At 36.6% G+C, this 18,131-nt stretch overlaps 1 protein-coding gene across 2 annotated transcripts in view; it reads right to left on the bottom strand.

Annotated features, from left to right (window-relative positions):
* The window catches only part of LOC139979091 (protein mono-ADP-ribosyltransferase PARP6-like), a 66,060-nt gene extending 48,418 nt beyond the window's left edge, over window positions 1–17,642 (bottom strand). Inside the window, exons 1-3 of one of the 2 annotated variants that reach the window (XM_071989755.1) lie at window positions 17,334–17,642; window positions 6,431–6,526; window positions 4,697–4,786 (exon numbers count right to left, since the gene is read on the bottom strand). In XM_071989755.1, the coding sequence (XP_071845856.1) occupies window positions 4,697–4,786; window positions 6,431–6,526; window positions 17,334–17,418 (271 nt within the window). In that variant the 5' untranslated portion in view covers window positions 17,419–17,642. The remainder of the gene's footprint in view (window positions 1–4,696; window positions 4,787–6,430; window positions 6,527–17,333) is intronic. The other variant, XM_071989754.1, reaches the window with a different exon arrangement.
* Window positions 17,643–18,131: the final 489 nt, after the last annotated feature.

The raw sequence follows: 18,131 nt of genomic DNA, 5'->3' as shown, positions 1-18,131 counted from the left end.
GACGCGGGTCGCACAGTCGGTAATTACTATTACGGTTAGATTCTTCCAACACGGCAGCATACAGAAACGTTGTACTCAAAGCCAAAGCTAGAGTGGATTAATCAGGTCACACATCCGGATTCTACGCATGCAAAGTTCTTTGCTACCGACCTCATTACCTTTCGAGGACAAATTTCAGTACTGTTGTCTTGATTATATCATTGAAGACTTGATTATATCACTGAAGTCCCATTCAAAGTACCGTTTTGCATTTGCGTAGCCTACTAAGTAGTACTCAAAACATGGTTTGTAATTGAAAAGAACTAAGCTACAACTCCATTTATTCACCAGATGGAAGTTAATATACATGCGAGTGATTACTAACGGATTCTTTCCATCTGCTCAGCATTGCTCTCCTTGGCTTTTCGTATCAGTATGAATCAAACGTACAAAGTGGTAGATGTTCAGAAGATATTCCAACTATTACCTCGTTCTTTGAAAACTGTAACTTGACTAGTCATGCTTATTCGCATTTATAATTGTTTGGTTACTTTGGTATGAAATAGCAACACGAAAAATTGATCAAACCAAACTGCCAAAAAGATATATATAGAACTGTAAAACCAACAGACAGCAATAAAAACACACTAAATGTACATATTTTTCCCCATCCTTCATTTTGAGTCCATCCCGCTTACAAGGTGTCAAGCCTATCCATGATAATCAAAAAGAGTTGCCTATCCATCATCCTCCTCCAAATTCCATTGCTCAGGACACGAGTAAGAAGCCAGGGATCACAATCCCCTGCACAGGTGCATTACGGTTCATTCATCAAGGCAGGTGTAAAAATTCATAGCAAGGATGAAATTTCATCAATTCTCAAGTTTTCTCAACTATGAATGGCATTTATGAAAATGACCATCAAAATTACTTTCACGCTCACCTTTATTTTAATTGTCCAGTTTGTGTTCTTTTTTCTTCTTTTTTTTTTTCTTTTATATTATTACCAGAAAGGAAAAGAGAGAGAGAGAGCAGGAAAGCAGTGCTACAATCTCTTTTCATGCAGCAATATTTATGACATGTAAATCTGTTATTAAAGAGGTAACATAGTGCCTACGTTGTGCTGCTCACAACTGTATTAAGCAGCTTATGTTTACAAGGTACAGTAGAATTCACTTTTAATACTATCAAGGGATAATGTCATTACTGTACAAACTGTGTTTGCCAATTGAGGTAATGCTGTGTCTGGGGGTGGGGTTCAAATTAAATGGGGCGAAAAAACAATATTTCAGAGAAATATTGCACTTCATAATTTGTATTAATAAGTAAAATGAAGATTAAACTGTCCCTGAAACTGTCTCTGACTAGGACAAATAGCTGCACAAATAGACCATAAATATAACTGTAGCCTAATTATTAATTTTACAAGATGTGTTGGACCTCAAATAGAAAAGCACTACCTATAAGAAGCTTAATTATCCCAGGTGAATTCGATGAAGGAATAAAACATCTGCACGGAATCATAAATCCAGGTCAGAGGTCAATTATGCAGATTGTGCACAAGGAGAATATTCGTACAGTACATGGGGTACAGCAAAATTGTTTGTAGGTTAGCGTTTCGGGGAACTGATACTGCACCTCACACGTGAATTGCCGCAGCACTGTGGAAATAAACCAATTACTTGTATTTCACTGAATCAGTGGAATTTATGTGCAAAAATCAGTTGACCATGCATGACAACATTACACCACATTTTGATCTGATCAATTAGAAAGTATGCAATTAATTGCTATTATAATGAACACCTGTTATGATTACGGTAATTATCTGACAATCAGAATAAGGGAGAGATACAGTTTCTTACCTTTATTTCCCATAGGGTAGGGCCGGTGTGGGGGAGGGTAGGGATGGGGGGTCTGCATTAGATACTCTATGGGTCACCGATTTCTCAATCACAAGTTAATAACAAATTATGGTACGAGTAATTTCTCCTTTAATTTAGATTTGCATAAACATAAATATTCATATCTATATCTGGTGCAAAACTCTCAAACACCACAGGAGACACTTGGTCTGACCTATGACAACTTTTTCTTATAGCTACTGTAAATTTGATTCAGCCACATCGGGCCACGAGATAAACTAACGTTGTGTACTTATGAAATTCACCATTGAAAGAAATTACGCACCAAAATCTACGACAAGTTTATTCTGAAAAGTCTGATTCAACGCTTTTCGATCCCTACAGGGAGGGATATAAAGAACTGTAGACAGTGTGATTATATCTCAACGAAGTCTTTGATTTCACAATCCACAGACATCGCTAATATCGTCAGATTGAGTTTTGGGGGCAATGGATCTACTGTACTGAAGAGAGATGAGGCGCAGGGGGAAAAAAACTGAATCAATGATAATCAACATCGAAGATCAGATGTCCATTCTATAGGTAAACAATCCATATGGCTGCCTGTGTGTGTTTATATACAAACTTTCTAGTTATTACCATCCTGAGATAGTCTTTTAAATGGAGTAATAGACTTTAATACCTTCAAGGAACACATCTTTATAGATAAAATATTTGAAAATCATAAACCTGTAAGCAGAGTTTAAGTTAAGCATAAGTTTAGATAAGTGCTATCAGAAATTGTACATTCTTTCCACCATACAACAACAACAACCGATGATGATCTTACAGGTTTTGAAAAGGATTTGCCTCAAAATGTTTATCTCGCTAGAGTCACCATAAGTTTTCTAACAAAATCCTTTCCTGGAGGTTCTGTTACTCTGAGTTTTTCCAAAACATTCAACTCAAACAGCAAAAGTCTTAGAAAGAGAGAAATTGCCTTGAGGGTAAAGCAGCTAAGCGATCGCGGAAGTTAAAGTATGGGGGACCAAAACTTGAATTTCTAGCATATTTTCGAGGCAAAACTGAAGACTTTTACTCTAAAAACTGAGTGCATGCTTCAAGGGTTAATAGGGTCCACAGAGAATGTGTACATAAAGGACCACAACAAGATTTACAGAGATTCATTGTTACTAACTCATATATGAGATCAGCAAGACGGCGAGTTTCAAAATGTTTCGCTTATTCTTCATCATTTGAAATCAAAGTTGACTAGTCAAGCTAATGTAGAGTCCTGTTATGGGGATATTATCATCGAATGGTGACATAAAATTAACCAAAATCAGCTCGAAAATTTGGATGAACCAAAACCTCAGCATTGCAGATGTCAATGGATCTGATTATAAATCAAGCACAGGTTTCAATTTTTTTATTTTTACCAGAGTTGCCTGGTCGGTTTCTTTTCTTTTATTTTCTTTTCTTTATTAATCAAGCACTATTTACTATGCATCTATAAATTACAGCCAAGTCAATATGTCTGATGGCCATGTCTATCTTCATGACATATCTCACAAAGTCTATAACCATTAAATTTCTTTGCCTTTTTCTTCCATTGTCTAAAATTGCCCAGTAATGTTTCCATTTTTCATTTGCTTATACAATAAAGCCATTTATGTAACCTCTTCACATGGCACGGAAAGTCTGTGGTTTGATAATCAACCACAGACTGCTCTGGTTTTAATTGCTGATAATATGCTTGAAAGATTTCCAACTCTTCATCAGAGTTTCACAGTACTTGTATGTTCATACTACTGCTAGGTACAGAAGAATGATTTCACATTCAGTGTACGACTATCATTTAACTCCAATGTACATATAAATGATGATGTAACCATCCGTCAATGATATGTGTGCAGGATTATAAGTGTGCATGAGCGTCCATCCTTCTGGAGGATGTTAGGGCATTACTTAGCCATCGGTACGGTGTGTACATGTGACTTCCTTGCAAGACCGCCACATATATGTGCTTGCCATCTCGCCATCATGGAGTGGGATTTCGCTATGGCAACTTGTCAATGCGTTGCGCTTGACAATTTTTGGCGAGCAACCAGGGGAGCTGTCCGAACGTCAGTTTATTGAAACCTTGACCAGTTTACATAAATAAACTAAGCCTATTGTTGCAAACATTTCTCTAGGAAGTAGGTAGGTTGGTAGTGTAAAACAATGAAAGCAATAGATTTCTCAAAAATAAAATAATGTCACAGCAGCTAAAGGCTAATGTCTTGACAAAAGTATACTTAAACACTACCTGCAGTATTTATTCTAAATCTAACTTTACATGTAAATTTAAATCTAAATATAAATGTCTGAATATCCAGATCTTCCAACAAATTTCAAACAGCTGGTTACAACATTAACGATGTGACACCTATTAACATTGCACAGATAATAAACCATAAAGTATTGGTCTGTCACATCTATATCACAGGAGTTGTTGTCTACTTATGTGAGAAATTTCATGATTGGTTTTGCAACAATCACTAAGAGTAGCTTTGACGATATTACGAATACAACACAGATGTAAAACAGGTTTTGCCTTATTTGCAAATTTATAAGAAGGGAGGCACTCATCTCATTGCCAGTAAATCTGAAGGCAAAAAATACTATGAAAATCATACACTTCTTTTAAAGGTAAGAAAAAATTCCTTGGTTGTCACAATGTCACACAGAACTAGATAAAAACTTTACTTGAGTAAATCGGGCAGAAAGCGGAGCACTTCTCAATAAGTTTTAAGAATGTATTACAAACCAGCTGCTTCAAAAATTGTCATGACACAATATCAAATGTTTCTAGCCTTGAAATTCTTGCTTACCCTTAGCGAGTTTCTGTACAATGATTGGAATTCTTTCGTTCAGATATGCTGGTTCGTGACCGCATTTGGAACAGGTAAGGATTGTGTTATCTGAAAAAAGAAATGAAAAAGTTTTCTCTATAACAGAGTGAATGGCTGCAAGCTGATTTATCATGGGTAACGGGTGCTGTGGCCGAGTGGATAAAGGCGGTGGCATTTGAAGCAATGAGGCTTAGCAATCGGGAGGTTTCGGGTTCGATCCCTGGCCGGGTCATAGTAAGGTGGGTTTTTAATACAAGTGCAATCCACGGTTTTCCTATCTGTAATGATTTTTTTCTAAATTGAAAAATTTCCTAATTTTGATTTTCCAAACTTGAGTTAAAATGTTTAACTGGAAGCCACCCAACGTGAAAGTTGTAATCCATAAGCCCTTGAGGGCTTCTCCCACATTTGTGGTCGCTTAAGCATCGTAAATATAGCTGCCTGATTTATTATTAACTTCAATAGGAAACTTGTACTGATACACCGAAGTCAAATGTTGGAGCATAGTACCTGCCCTGGAGGCCCTCATCCTAGACCCCCCTGCCACCCCCCCCTTATCCCTCTTCCCTCTCTTTCCCATATATATACACAAACACACACATACTCACACATGCACACAAACATGAAGCAACATGCTCATTGCAGATTCTTTTTGCATTTAATCACCTGCTAGCTAAACTGATGAGTCAACCACTTTACCAGACACTTATGGATCTGAGGGGCTACGGCCTCTTGGATGCTGCATCATGGGTAAAAACAGTATGACCTGCCGTAGGCACCTGCGTTCTTGAATCAATTGTCTAGTCTCCCTGATTATTATATGACTTATCTTAGAGAATTCCAGACATCTTGACTTACTGTCTAAGACTGCATATTTTTTTGTACGAAAGTTCTATGAAATGAACATTTACCTAATGTGCAGAGAGCACAAAAATAATATACTGTATATTTTCAAGCCACCTTGGTAAAACGTAGACTTTTACACAGGTGAATGGATTTTAAGAAAACCTTCATCCATGTGCACAGCAAACAGCATACAGTAGGTCTATATTGTTTACAATATGCCTTCCCAGCAGCCACTGTAGGTGACAAATCAATTGTTTATAAGTCAATATATCTACCATAGAAAACTTACTGCATTTTGACACCTGCTTTTGTCCTCTTTCCCAAATTATGAAAACAATGGAGATTTGAATATATACCCAAAATAAAATGTAAAAAACTATAATGCTGAGCTAGTCTCTTAAAAGTACAGTAATTGATTGCAGTCATTGGTAAACCCCTAGTATCATCACTTCTTGCCACCATGTTGGTTTAAAATTTAGGTACAAACTATAGTATTACTTTTGTAGTAAATATTAGTGTCACAGGACACATTTTACAGTAAATACCTGGCAGAAAACTTTGCTGCACTTGCCTAAATTATGACATAGACACACAACCATAGGACTGCCACAACTGGTGATAAAGTCCTTACAGTGTACAATATACTCACATCAATTTTTTTTTACAACATCTTGTGACTTCACTTCTATGCAACTTACAGATCCAGAGACTTGTTAGCACACCTCAAGTGGAGCTAAAATATATTGGGTTGCTAGTTTTATTGTAAAAAAAATTGTTGAATGTCTCAAAGTGCACCACAATATGTACTGTACCACATTAGGTTCTCAAGATATTATATATACACTGAAATGTTGTCCTTGGTCTTACCTGGGTAATCTTCGCTCATATTCAGGTTGAAGCTGGTGGCCTCACATTCCCCTGCAATGTGAAGGAAGCTGATAGCCCTTTCTGTTGACTCAATACCTGTAAATAAAACAATCGAGATAATTTATCAAGCAAAAAAGTCAAAACATATTTGACATGAAAAATCAACAAACAATATGTACATGTATTGCTAGTTCACCAGACGCTTTCTCTGATAAGAAGAAAATGTAGCCTGCTGTACCAGTTGATGTTCTGTCCGTAGCTACGTAACTTTGATGAAAAGCGATTAACACTTGATCCAAAACTGTCCGAGAAATAACTTCATCGGGTACGACAGTGTTAACAACACTGGCAGTAATAATCACAAGCACTGAGAACATGATAGATGTTTTCTAGAGTATCCTTCGAGGGACAGAAACCATTCAGGAAAACAGAATCTATAATGCTGTTCCCTCCTTGTCTGACAGTGACTTATCACTTAACTTTGATATCCAGAGATGTTTTGTCGTATGGGATGCTAGTTATTTCAGGGTGATGCATGTTTGGCACTTCTTTACCGAGCATTTTAACACAATCATTTTGCATTTTAATGGCTAAAGGAAAATTATATTTTTCACCTCGTTGCTATGGAAATGCACACTGAACTACTTGCCGAATTGGCAAGATCCATATATGTACAGTACCACAGGTATATGAGTACATACAATTAAATACAACCAAAACACTGGTTACCAACTGTAAGAGGACATGATTAGGTCTCCGGGACAAGATCAGGACTCCTACACAGACGACAGCACGGCGGTCGATGGACGCATATTTTTGTGGTCACCAACATTTCTAATGTTTAAAATATAATTACACATTTTCTGAAGACTGAATGAATATCGCTTCCAAATAATTAATGAATTATTCATAAGGAATTATTTTTCTTAGACAAAAAGATTCAGAGAAATTGAAAAGAGAGACTCAGTGGTCTACATTCTCTACAATGTGTCACATCCTTGGCAATTGATCTGGTATTAAACAACCCAGTGTTACTTTACTTTGGTTACATAAAATGTAGAGATTTTAGAAAAACAGGTTTACAAACAATCATATTGCAGAGCAAAGTTTCAATGGTATTCTGGCTGTCCAAGACCACCAAATTTCTGTTTGGATAACCAATAGCAGCTGTACAGGTTGTCTGATGGACAACCAGTGTTTTACATCCACTTCAGATTGCATTTGTAACTGCATGGAATACTCACAAATAAGATAAAAGGATTGACTAGTATCACCCCCAAAGTTGGTGTGCTATTCACCAACCTACACATCTCTCCTTCAGTGTAAGGGGTGGGGGGTGTACATTACTTGGTCTTTGTTACTTTTTCAGACAACCAAATTTGCTGTTTGGACAACCAACCCGCAATGGTTGTACCACAGGTTCAGAAAATTTCATGACATTTTTTAAAGCAAAAGCACTTGATTCTACTGTCAGTGAGTCTTTTTACACATGTGCAGAAAAGTACTTAGTGTGTAACATAAAGGGAATAAACCTCAACATGAATGTTATCATTACTGTACATTTACATTATCCCCTGACATCACCATAGCTAACGTACAATGGCTTCGAGGGCAAATTATCATTTCATGTTTTTCTTTCCTTTCTTCTTCTCCTTCTTTTTTAACAATCAATTTGAAATCTTTACCGATTTTAGCGAGAAAGCAAAAGTGTTTTATTATTTGCATTGGACGTTGAGTTGTTTGACAACGAAGATAGCAAAATTAGTCTTCTCCTATCGTTACCTCTGCTAGATAATTAACAGAAAGCTATTAAAGTACAGTGGTGGGTAGCACTAGTTTCTGAATGGAACTATCTCTCAGGTCTTGACATATCTTCATATCAGCAGATATAGTACAGAACAGAGCTCTCCAGCTCTTGTAGGGACCACAAAAAAAAGTGCATAGTTATGATTGTGTGATTAGTTGTTTACACAATAGTACCATTTTAAGAGATGGTAGATTGAGGGAATCCATTTGCTTATATGTTTAAACACACTAAAAGCATAATGAGGCTTTAATGTACTGTACATGTACAAGCTTACAAATAAATATACCCAGATTAAGGTTATCCTGCACTTGCTAGTACAATAGACATAGATTACTACAAAAAACTGTGCCACAAAATTTGGAAAATCATACAAATGTCAATATATGACACAAAGTTAATTTTGTAACGAGTACAATCTTTCTTAATTTTACTAAAGAAGTATCAAGATTCTTTAAAGCTCATCACATTAACTGCAGACTACAAAATGCAGATTTTTGCCCCATATGTTATCGTCTCTCCAAACGATTCAACGATGACTTTTTCAACAGACCTTGTCATTTCCCTGACCAAGGTAGTCCAAAAGTTCCACAGGCTCTATTAATATACACAATATTATGTAAAAGTTACTCTATGTGTCTATTTGTCTGATGGTCAATGTTTTATGTCAACAATATGCCAGATAATCATCCAACCAATAACCATGTACACAGCTGGTTCTGAATTATTGAGTCAGGAACGTGCATTTTCTACTTAATTTGCATAATAATGTACACAGCGCATGGGTTCTAAATTACAGACATCAGTACCGTATCTGTATTAAAAAAAAAAAAAAGAGTAAATTACTGCATACCTACGGTGGCTTAATCAGGACATAGGAAAGAGAAAAAAATTGAGATAAAAAGTCAACATTTTGAGATAAAAAGTCAAACTTTTATTGAGATTTGGGGGACACTTTTTTTTCTCCTGATGTCCCTATTAAGCCACCGTACATACCAAACAATACACACCAAGCAATATGCAGTGAACACCGAAACCAAGAATGTGCACTTTTTGCCTTTTTTTGTAGTCTAGTACATGGTACCAGTAACTAGTGGGTTAGGTTACAAATATTTACAAACTTTCTTAGTTCTATTGTTACTCTCATCTGGCTTTGATGCAGCTCTTTGGAGTTGATTTTAACTTTAATCAGTCGAGCCTTCTCAAGATGCAATAACAAATTATGGATCTACCCCAAAAATACACTCTTTCATGAGAATAACCACAAATCAGTTATGACTCATGATCAAAACAGGTCAAATGTACTTCCCATGGCAAGATGTGTTCATCCTCAGTTTCACCAAGCTAATTTTGCCAAAAACATTTCATTAATTAAGAATTTAATAATCACAAGTATCAAAAAAATTCATTTGGTGAAGACAGATTGCATTAATGTATTCTGTCACGCCATGCCTCTTGATTCAAACAAACCAATGAGAGAACGGACTGTAATGCATATTCAGTACCAACAAAGCTCTCCTTGCTTGAAGAATAGCTGATCGTCACTAACAGACTAGCGACAACAATAATAAGTGTGCAAAACGTAGCCTTGATGGTCACACATAATACTACACTTGGTATCACAGCCCTTCGATCATCTACACAATCTCTCTCTGATAAGGCCTAAACTTTATTAGAACTAGGTCTTTTACTAGGCGACTAATATTACACTAAGACCTAGGCTACCACTTAAAGGAACAGTTAGCCCATGTTCTAACTGATGTTTGATGAAGCCGATGGAAGGAACACTGACTTACCATCTTTATTGTAAATATCAATTCAGCAATAATCTCACTTCCAACGTCCTATGATATTAAATCAGTTGACCGGTGATAAAACTATTATTAAGTCAAGAAGAAAAACAACTGGTATCTACTAGTATAGCAAACTACTAACAGGATTAGTGTGTAGTATATATGTACAGTATGCATACCTTTACCAATGCATTACCATTATCAGTACGGATCAGTGCTGACGGACCGTGGAGCTAATTATATAAGTACATGACGTGAGGCAGTTATTTTTACGATGCTAAGCGACCTCGAATGTGGGAATAACCCGCATGGGCTCATAGGTTACAACTTCACGTCAGGTGGCTTCCAATTCAACATTATAACTCAAACTTAGATTCTAATGCTAACACTTGAGTAGTATGCATATGTTACAACAATGACACCTTCACTGTTGAGTGTTGCATATTCATTACTAACCTCACATCTAGGCATGGTCTAGCTCTTTTAATGAGAATGGTTATTTCAAAAAATTCTTTCAAAATTCTACCGTTTTTACGCGGTTTCCGTTAGTTGTAACAACTATCACTGTCATTTTCACTCATTTAAATAATGTATTTCATCCATGAACAACACACCCTTAGTACATTAAAACCAAAAATAACATTTAGTATCAAAACATTATCTTATGTTTTTTTTTTCTCTTTTCGGTATGCTAACTTAGACAAATCATTTTTTCAGTGAAGGAATATGAAAGGGTGGAAAGAAAACGTTTTTATCAAAGGTTCAGTGTTAGTGACCAATGTTTGACCTTCTAGCATATTTCTAGCATATTTGGGGACAAAACACTGACGCTGGAGTTTGCGTTTCAAGAATTTGTTACAGTATGGGTGACCATTTTGAGGTGAGGTACAGGTAAGGTGCCTGAAGCATTTCTATTACTTTACCCATGCCGCCAAAACTGCACTTAGTTAAATTTGTTGACACAAAACTTCTCAAAACCAATACAAAAGGAATCTTAACCCCAGGTAGTTTGACTGACAGCCTTTTCTAGTGTTTTGCATTATATGAAAAGTCACTACTACAAACGACAATTTACATTGACTAAAAAACTCTATAAAAACGTCCAAATGAACCATACAAAAAGGAGCCTTTTAATTTAAAAAAAGTGTAGATTATCTATTCATTGGATTTCAATTACAGCAAGCTTAAATCCATTTTTTCATGGTACAATATACATCTAGGCATTATGCTTTATCAATATGGCTATAAATACCTTCAGACATAGAAAGAAACAAAAATTCAAGCATTCAAGCTCTATTCTTTTTATATACATGACAGCAAGGCCTTTTTTTCTTTCTTTTTTATGATTGTTTGTTTATATGAATAATTTATATAGACACACACAGGAATAATCACTTAACAAAAATTGGGCTTTAAGGGCTTAATATTGAATGCTAATTTGGAGAGATGCTTCTAGCACTTCAGTATTTTTCAAGATATGAACATGTGAAAAAAGAAAATGATTTAATGCCACATGTAATTACAGGATGTGCAGGGTAATCGTTCCCATGGTAACTAAGATATCTAACCATTTTAATCTTTAAAGGTACACACTTACGAAGAAACGGTCACTAATAAATATACTTGTATGCTTTAGCTACAGTATACAGTACTGGCATACAGTAAATATAAAAAGATTCCCACAGACGAAGATGTGTGTGATGGTTATTAAGTCATAATTTTCGGTGAATGTAGATCAGTTTACTGGTCATGAAATTTTAGAAAATTACGTAAAATTCCATGACTTTATGATAACAATACGATATATAACATATAAAAGGAATATCATGAACATGCATCCATTTCATGACAAGAATAGCAGCAGATGAGAACCAATGTTACACAATACGTCATGAATTTTAGAAAATGAAGTAGAATTCCATGATTTTTTTCATTTTTATGATAACTAGAGCACCAATGGTGCAGAAGCTCAAACCTTTTCGAGCTGAAAAATGTAGGGCCCACAAAACCATTTTGGGCCCGTGAGGGATACCCCCCCCCCCCTCCGTTAGCAGAATCCAGGCCACACCACTGGCTATAATTCCTATTTTCCCCTTTAAATCCTATTTTACCCACTCTCTCAAACAATACCACTGACCTACCCTATTAAACTTTCTCCCCTCTACCTTAGCAGACATAACAAGCACTCCCTACAAGTCAGAACTTCACAAGCTGCCTACATACCTCAGGCTCAAAGACTTCTAAGAATCGGCAAGTGCTGATTGGCTATAGGGCTCTCATGCTTACAGTTCAACAGTTAATCACAACTCCCAGTCCTGCTTTAATTCCACTAACAGCCTGTGCAGAGCTTAACCACAAATGTAAACAAACACTGCAGACACTGGGAGACAAATTAAAGGAGCTTTGGCAAAAAGTGAAGGCTCAGATTTTTTTAAACAATGGGGATTAATTGTAATTAATTAACTTTTGACCAAAAATTTTTAGGCATCACCTTATTCATACACAATCCAACAATCATCAGTTCAACTTTGAAATATGATCCATTAAAATCTTGAGGAGATAGAGATATTTGAAAATATTACAAAGAATGACCCCCGATGACCCCCTAAATGACCTTTGACCTCAATTTTCCGAACACCCCTCGTAACTCTCATCCCGAGGAACATTGTGACCAAGTTTCATTATAATTGGCCATACACTGTACGAACAGGAGCAATTTGAAAATATAAGGCCGCGGCCCGGGCCACAAAAGACCCCTAGTTGATCTTTGATCTCAAATTCATGAACACCCTGAAGGTAAAACTACCATAGTACTATCGTGACAAACCCTCAACATTGTACCATGGAATCTGTAGGAGAAGAAGCATTTTGCGTATTTCCACAAAATGGCCCATTACGGCCCACAGATGACCTTTGACCCCAAATTTTGGACCATCTCTGATGGCCCTATACCCAATGGTCCTTGTGTCCAAGTTTCATGAAATTCCATCAAACACTGTGCGAATGGGAGCGGTTTTACCAATTGTTGACGGATAGAGTGATAGAGTGATAGAATGATAGAGTGATAGACGCCGCACTGTAACAATAGCTCACACCAGCATGCTGGTATGAGCTAAAAATACCATCTAATGAGCATGCATCCATGCCATCACAAGAATAGCAGAAGATGTGAACCAATCTTATGCAACGTTAAAAAATCATTCGTCTTTAAATAATTCATTTTATGGCCAAGGCTGGAGGCTACTTCGTTCTGCCCACTCAAATTTAATGCAGATCTATTGTTTTTTAGGCATTGAATGTGTCTAGCCTTGATAAAAGAATTGTGTTTTTTTTTTTATTTGCTAAAATGTCACAGTGAAATATTCAAACCTGTAGGCAATTAACTTTTTACCTTACCACTTAACCATTAGATGGTTCTATATGCAGATATACCTATTAGAGACTGCTTTCAATTGATCTAACTTACATGGTGGAAGCCATTGTTGGCAAGAACAGGATAGGCTAGTTATCATGATACTGCACCCTTTGAATCGAGATGAAATGTTTACCTTTAAAGCTAACTTAATCCACAACATCTCCCTAGACCTAAATTTTATAAAAACAATCATTAAATCCTGACACATTATTTTTTAATTTTTTTAACTGATTAGAATTGATGGCATCTGGTTACCTCTATGAGAATTAGTGTCTTACAATAGATATCTAGCATTGTTTGTTTCTTTTCTTTCTCTTTTTATCTGGCAGATTTTTGACCAGTTTTTCCACACATTTTTTTACAACAACCGAACTAGTTCCTTTGTGAATACTCACTGAAAATCTGTAACACCTCTCCCTGATTTCAGTGGCCAGAAATGAATGTAATCGTGGAAGATTGTCATTGTCCCATAACAGCTGCAGTACAGTAAAGATCATGTCAGCCAAATGGTCAAAGATTTTGTTTTCCCTACTTATCAGTAGAGACCTTTCTCCTGGTACAATTCCTTGATTACTGCAGAGAAACCATTCTGAGCTGGTTTTTTTTTTTGGGGCTTTTCCTTTTCCAGAAAACTTAATTACACCCACAGGCCACAAGAGAGATCCTTCCTTGATGAAATTACATCTGAAAGGATGCAGCAATGCCACCGACACATTCACAGAGGTCTAGAAAGATTTTGGAGAGCTTTCACAAGGTGTCTGTTCTATTAGCGAGAAATATCACAGACGGAGCCAAATTATCCACAGCTGGAGCTCACAAATACTAACGACCACAGAGCAGGCCAGTCAGACAACAAATATAATGTGACTGGGGTGTAAAGCATGCAGGCAACACAATCCTATAACATTAGCTTTCCTTCTGTTTACACCAGTCTGTATTTTGAGTTGGAACTACAGTAGACCTTTGCAATCCAAACCAGCACTATTTAAGGAAACTTCTCACACAGTAGGTTACAAATTATTCACAGAAATGTGTCACTGATTGGCGAGGGTCAGGCTGGAGGGGGGGGGGGGGTGGAGGGGGAGGTGGTACCTTGTTAGAGTAAATGTTAACACTTTTGACATGTTAAGGAAATGGAAAAGTTGAATCTGCAAAAACTTTTTAACCATAAATATATTTTAACATTTAACAATTGCCAGGGCGACTATACATTTTTTGGTTGGACAATAAAAGTCCTTTCCAGGTGGTCAATGTACGCAACCAGTTTCCTGCACTCATTGTTGAGGATGAGATGACAAAATATGCAAAAGATGATCAGAGAGTCTGCTTGAACAGACTTAACAACACTGTATTTACACTCTAGCTGTGATCCACATCTACTATCACAGAAGTGGGTCAAAATCTATGGGACCATCACCCACAGGTGGGTCGCAATCAATAGGGCCATGACTAGCAAATGGGTCACAAAAATTGTCTTACACTGTAGTAGAATGCAAGTTCTATGATGTAATCACAAACATTGTACTTGATATGAAGGGGTGGGTTTTTTTTTGGTTTTTTTGTGCTTTCCAAACACTTGTCCAATCAGGTGCAGGCGGTGCAAGAGATTGGGTTACTGACCTGAAATCTCCTAAAAATTCCTGCATTTGTAATGCTTTTACCTTGAGTTCAAATGAACAGGACAACTGGTTGGGCAACCATTTAGTTAAACTGTTCTATAAACATTCTTTCTGGGTGCCATGTTTGTTCAGTATTCATGTAGTCTGTGATATATATAACTATGCACATACAGTCATTACTGGTATGACATTAGCTTGTCCATCATAGTGATGGAACTTTACACCTAATGAAAGTATACCACCATAATACCCTCTTCTTCTTTCTTTTCCCATTTTGATCCCATTTCAAAATGAATGCTATCTGATTGACCTGTCAGTTTTGAAAAGAATTCAATTTCACTTCTGGGTTTTGTAGTCGAGGATTTATTTGCCATTGATCTATTCTAACCAACTATCATCATAACCCTGCCAAGATGTAGTCACTGCTCCAGCAAGATGCTTCTTCTTTGATATATAACATGTACATGTATGTACATCTGCAAGACTATGAACCTGTACAATGAGCCGCTCAATTGGATTTTTAACCCTTTATAATTGCAAAATCTGAAATTGGACCCCAAAGAAAGGATTCAGCACAGATGACAGAGCTGCATGGGTAGGTTGAAGAAAGAAAGGAAGCCAGGATCTGATGTTTCAGGAAGGAATAGGACTGGAAGGAAGATGCTATAAAGACAACGTCAAATTTATAGAGAACCAGTGTTTGTGACATTTCCACAGAAATTTTGCTGGTATCATGATCTCACAACACAAATGTGTTTTAATATCTTTCATTTCTTCTACCAAATTTACCTTTCCTTGGTTAACACATATGTCTGAGCAAAGGACTTACAATTGAAAGAAAAACTACAAACTCTCGTCAAACTTTGCTTTCATTCAATTTCTAAATGTTGAAATTTGCAACCAAAAATACTCATCTCTGTGAAAGGCTAGTACTATTCTAACACAGCACTGACTTGGGTCAAGGGTACTCTTTTTAAAATATTTCCAAAACTTGAATTCTTCATACAAAAAATAATGAAATTGTAAATCTTCAAATCAGGTTAAATTTGCTCTTTCCTTTTATTTAGAAATAATTTACCAAGTTGAACACACACACACAAAGAGAAAAACATAAAACCACATTTTTCATAAAGCTTGGAGTTATAGGCGATTGACAACTATTTTTAAGTGCTCACTAATAGTTCAGAAATTGTTGACAAAACAATGCAAACCACTGTTTCAATACATTCATCAAATATTGCAACATCGCTTTTGGCCCTGAGGGGCGATGGGCAGGGGGGTGGGGGGGCAAGGAATATTATTCAAAGTAGAAAATATGAGCAAAACTTGAATGGTGTATTAGTATTATCAGTACTAATTATGATATAGTAAATCAATACAACATGATGCAAACACTGTACATCACAGCAGTTCCTTGTACATTGCATTATTGCTTTGGCCTAGGCTACAGTAACAGATTCATTTTCCATAGAAATCTCTTTAGATGAAGGATCAATCCCTTTTTCGGTCAAAATCTCAGCAACTTAGAGAAAAATATACTACCTTGTGATTCCGAAAGAAACTGAGAAGAATTCATGAAATTATAACAGAATTCTACAAAGAATTCTACCAGATCAGCTACTGTACAAGCTAGAGATTTTACGTAACCAATATATTTGTCTGCAGTTTTGATCAACTATGCAGATCACACACTCCAAACAAATTATGCATACCTAGGTAATGTCTTTTTCATACCACACAGGTACAAATCCCAAGATTTAAGGTAATTTTATTTTCGGTAAGGAATAGCCACTTCCAGGTCCATGAAAACTGTTTGGGTATCCATGAGGGTAAGTTGATGAAAAATGGTAGAAAAGCTAGATGCCAGAGGGGTCATCTGTATTATCCTAGTCCATAATAATGTGTTATATTGTAGGTTTACCTAGGCCTAGTTCTCAGTCAAAATGTACAGTGTTAGTTACAGAAAGCCTATACTTAAGGTCAATTGAGGATAATTTCTTCATTTAAATTAGGTCCATAGCCTAAAGAAGCTAACCATATATGGCCTAAGGAAGGTACTGTAGCCTAACCTAAGTTAAAGGAATTAGCCTAACGTAGCTAACCCAATTAAGTGAATGATTCAGTTCACTAAAGAAACCAAATTCATTAATATTTACGTCAATGTAGTGAATGTAAGGTATACAGTACTTATCAAACACTATGGGACTTATAAAAGTGATTAATTACCATAGGACTAGGCCACAGTGGTGGGTTTATTAAGAACCTTACTCACCACAGAAGGTATTCTCTGGGTCGGCTCTGCACGCAGCGATTACCGCCTGGATATCTGCCTCCAGAAGCAACAGTCGCCGGGACATTTTCCCTTCATATATGCACTGCTACGTAGCGTAATATATCTACAACAAAGAACTTTTATCGAAAGAGAAAGCAGATGCCTGGCTAATGGGTAGATCTTCCCGGAAATAACTAAACATCTAATGTCGTGTTTAGCCTAATTGCGTTATGAGTTCTACCAAGCAAACCCGCACAGCTGTATTATTGTGTATAATGTTGGCTACAGTGCACCGGTGCACCGCATTGTAATCCACGGCGCTAGACATGAAACACACACACAGCAATGTTTTTGTTCCCGAGAGTTTTTGCCTGAGCAAAACATTACGTCATCAAAATTACGGTCTAAGTCCCGCCTACTTCTTTGTATGTAACTGTGACGGGACTTCCTTTTTCGCTGTTTTTGTCTGTCCGAGACATGTGCGATTGAACTTCGCGGCATTGACTTTTTTGTTGCAAAGAGGAGTGAAACAATTTAAGTCTTCTCCAATATATTATCAGTTCCATGTTTTTTAAAACACCTACCCTCTGATACGTGAACGTTTGTTTGTGGTAGCTCCAAATTTAGAATGACGGGAAATTGTAAAGTCATTACAATTCACATTTTTGCATGTTTAACATTAAAAGTTAATTAAATTGAACGAAAGAAAAATCCTCTCATTTAGACTATACCTCAGCTAGCAAACTTTTGATTTCAGAAACTGGAAAATCAACATCCACTGAATAATGAATTTATCTT

Source organism: Apostichopus japonicus, chromosome 13 (genome assembly GCF_037975245.1).
Source record: "Apostichopus japonicus isolate 1M-3 chromosome 13, ASM3797524v1, whole genome shotgun sequence".
NCBI lineage: Eukaryota > Metazoa > Echinodermata > Holothuroidea > Aspidochirotida > Stichopodidae > Apostichopus > Apostichopus japonicus.
Note: the sequence above shows the minus strand (reverse complement) of the source record. Positions and strands in the feature narration are given on the sequence as shown.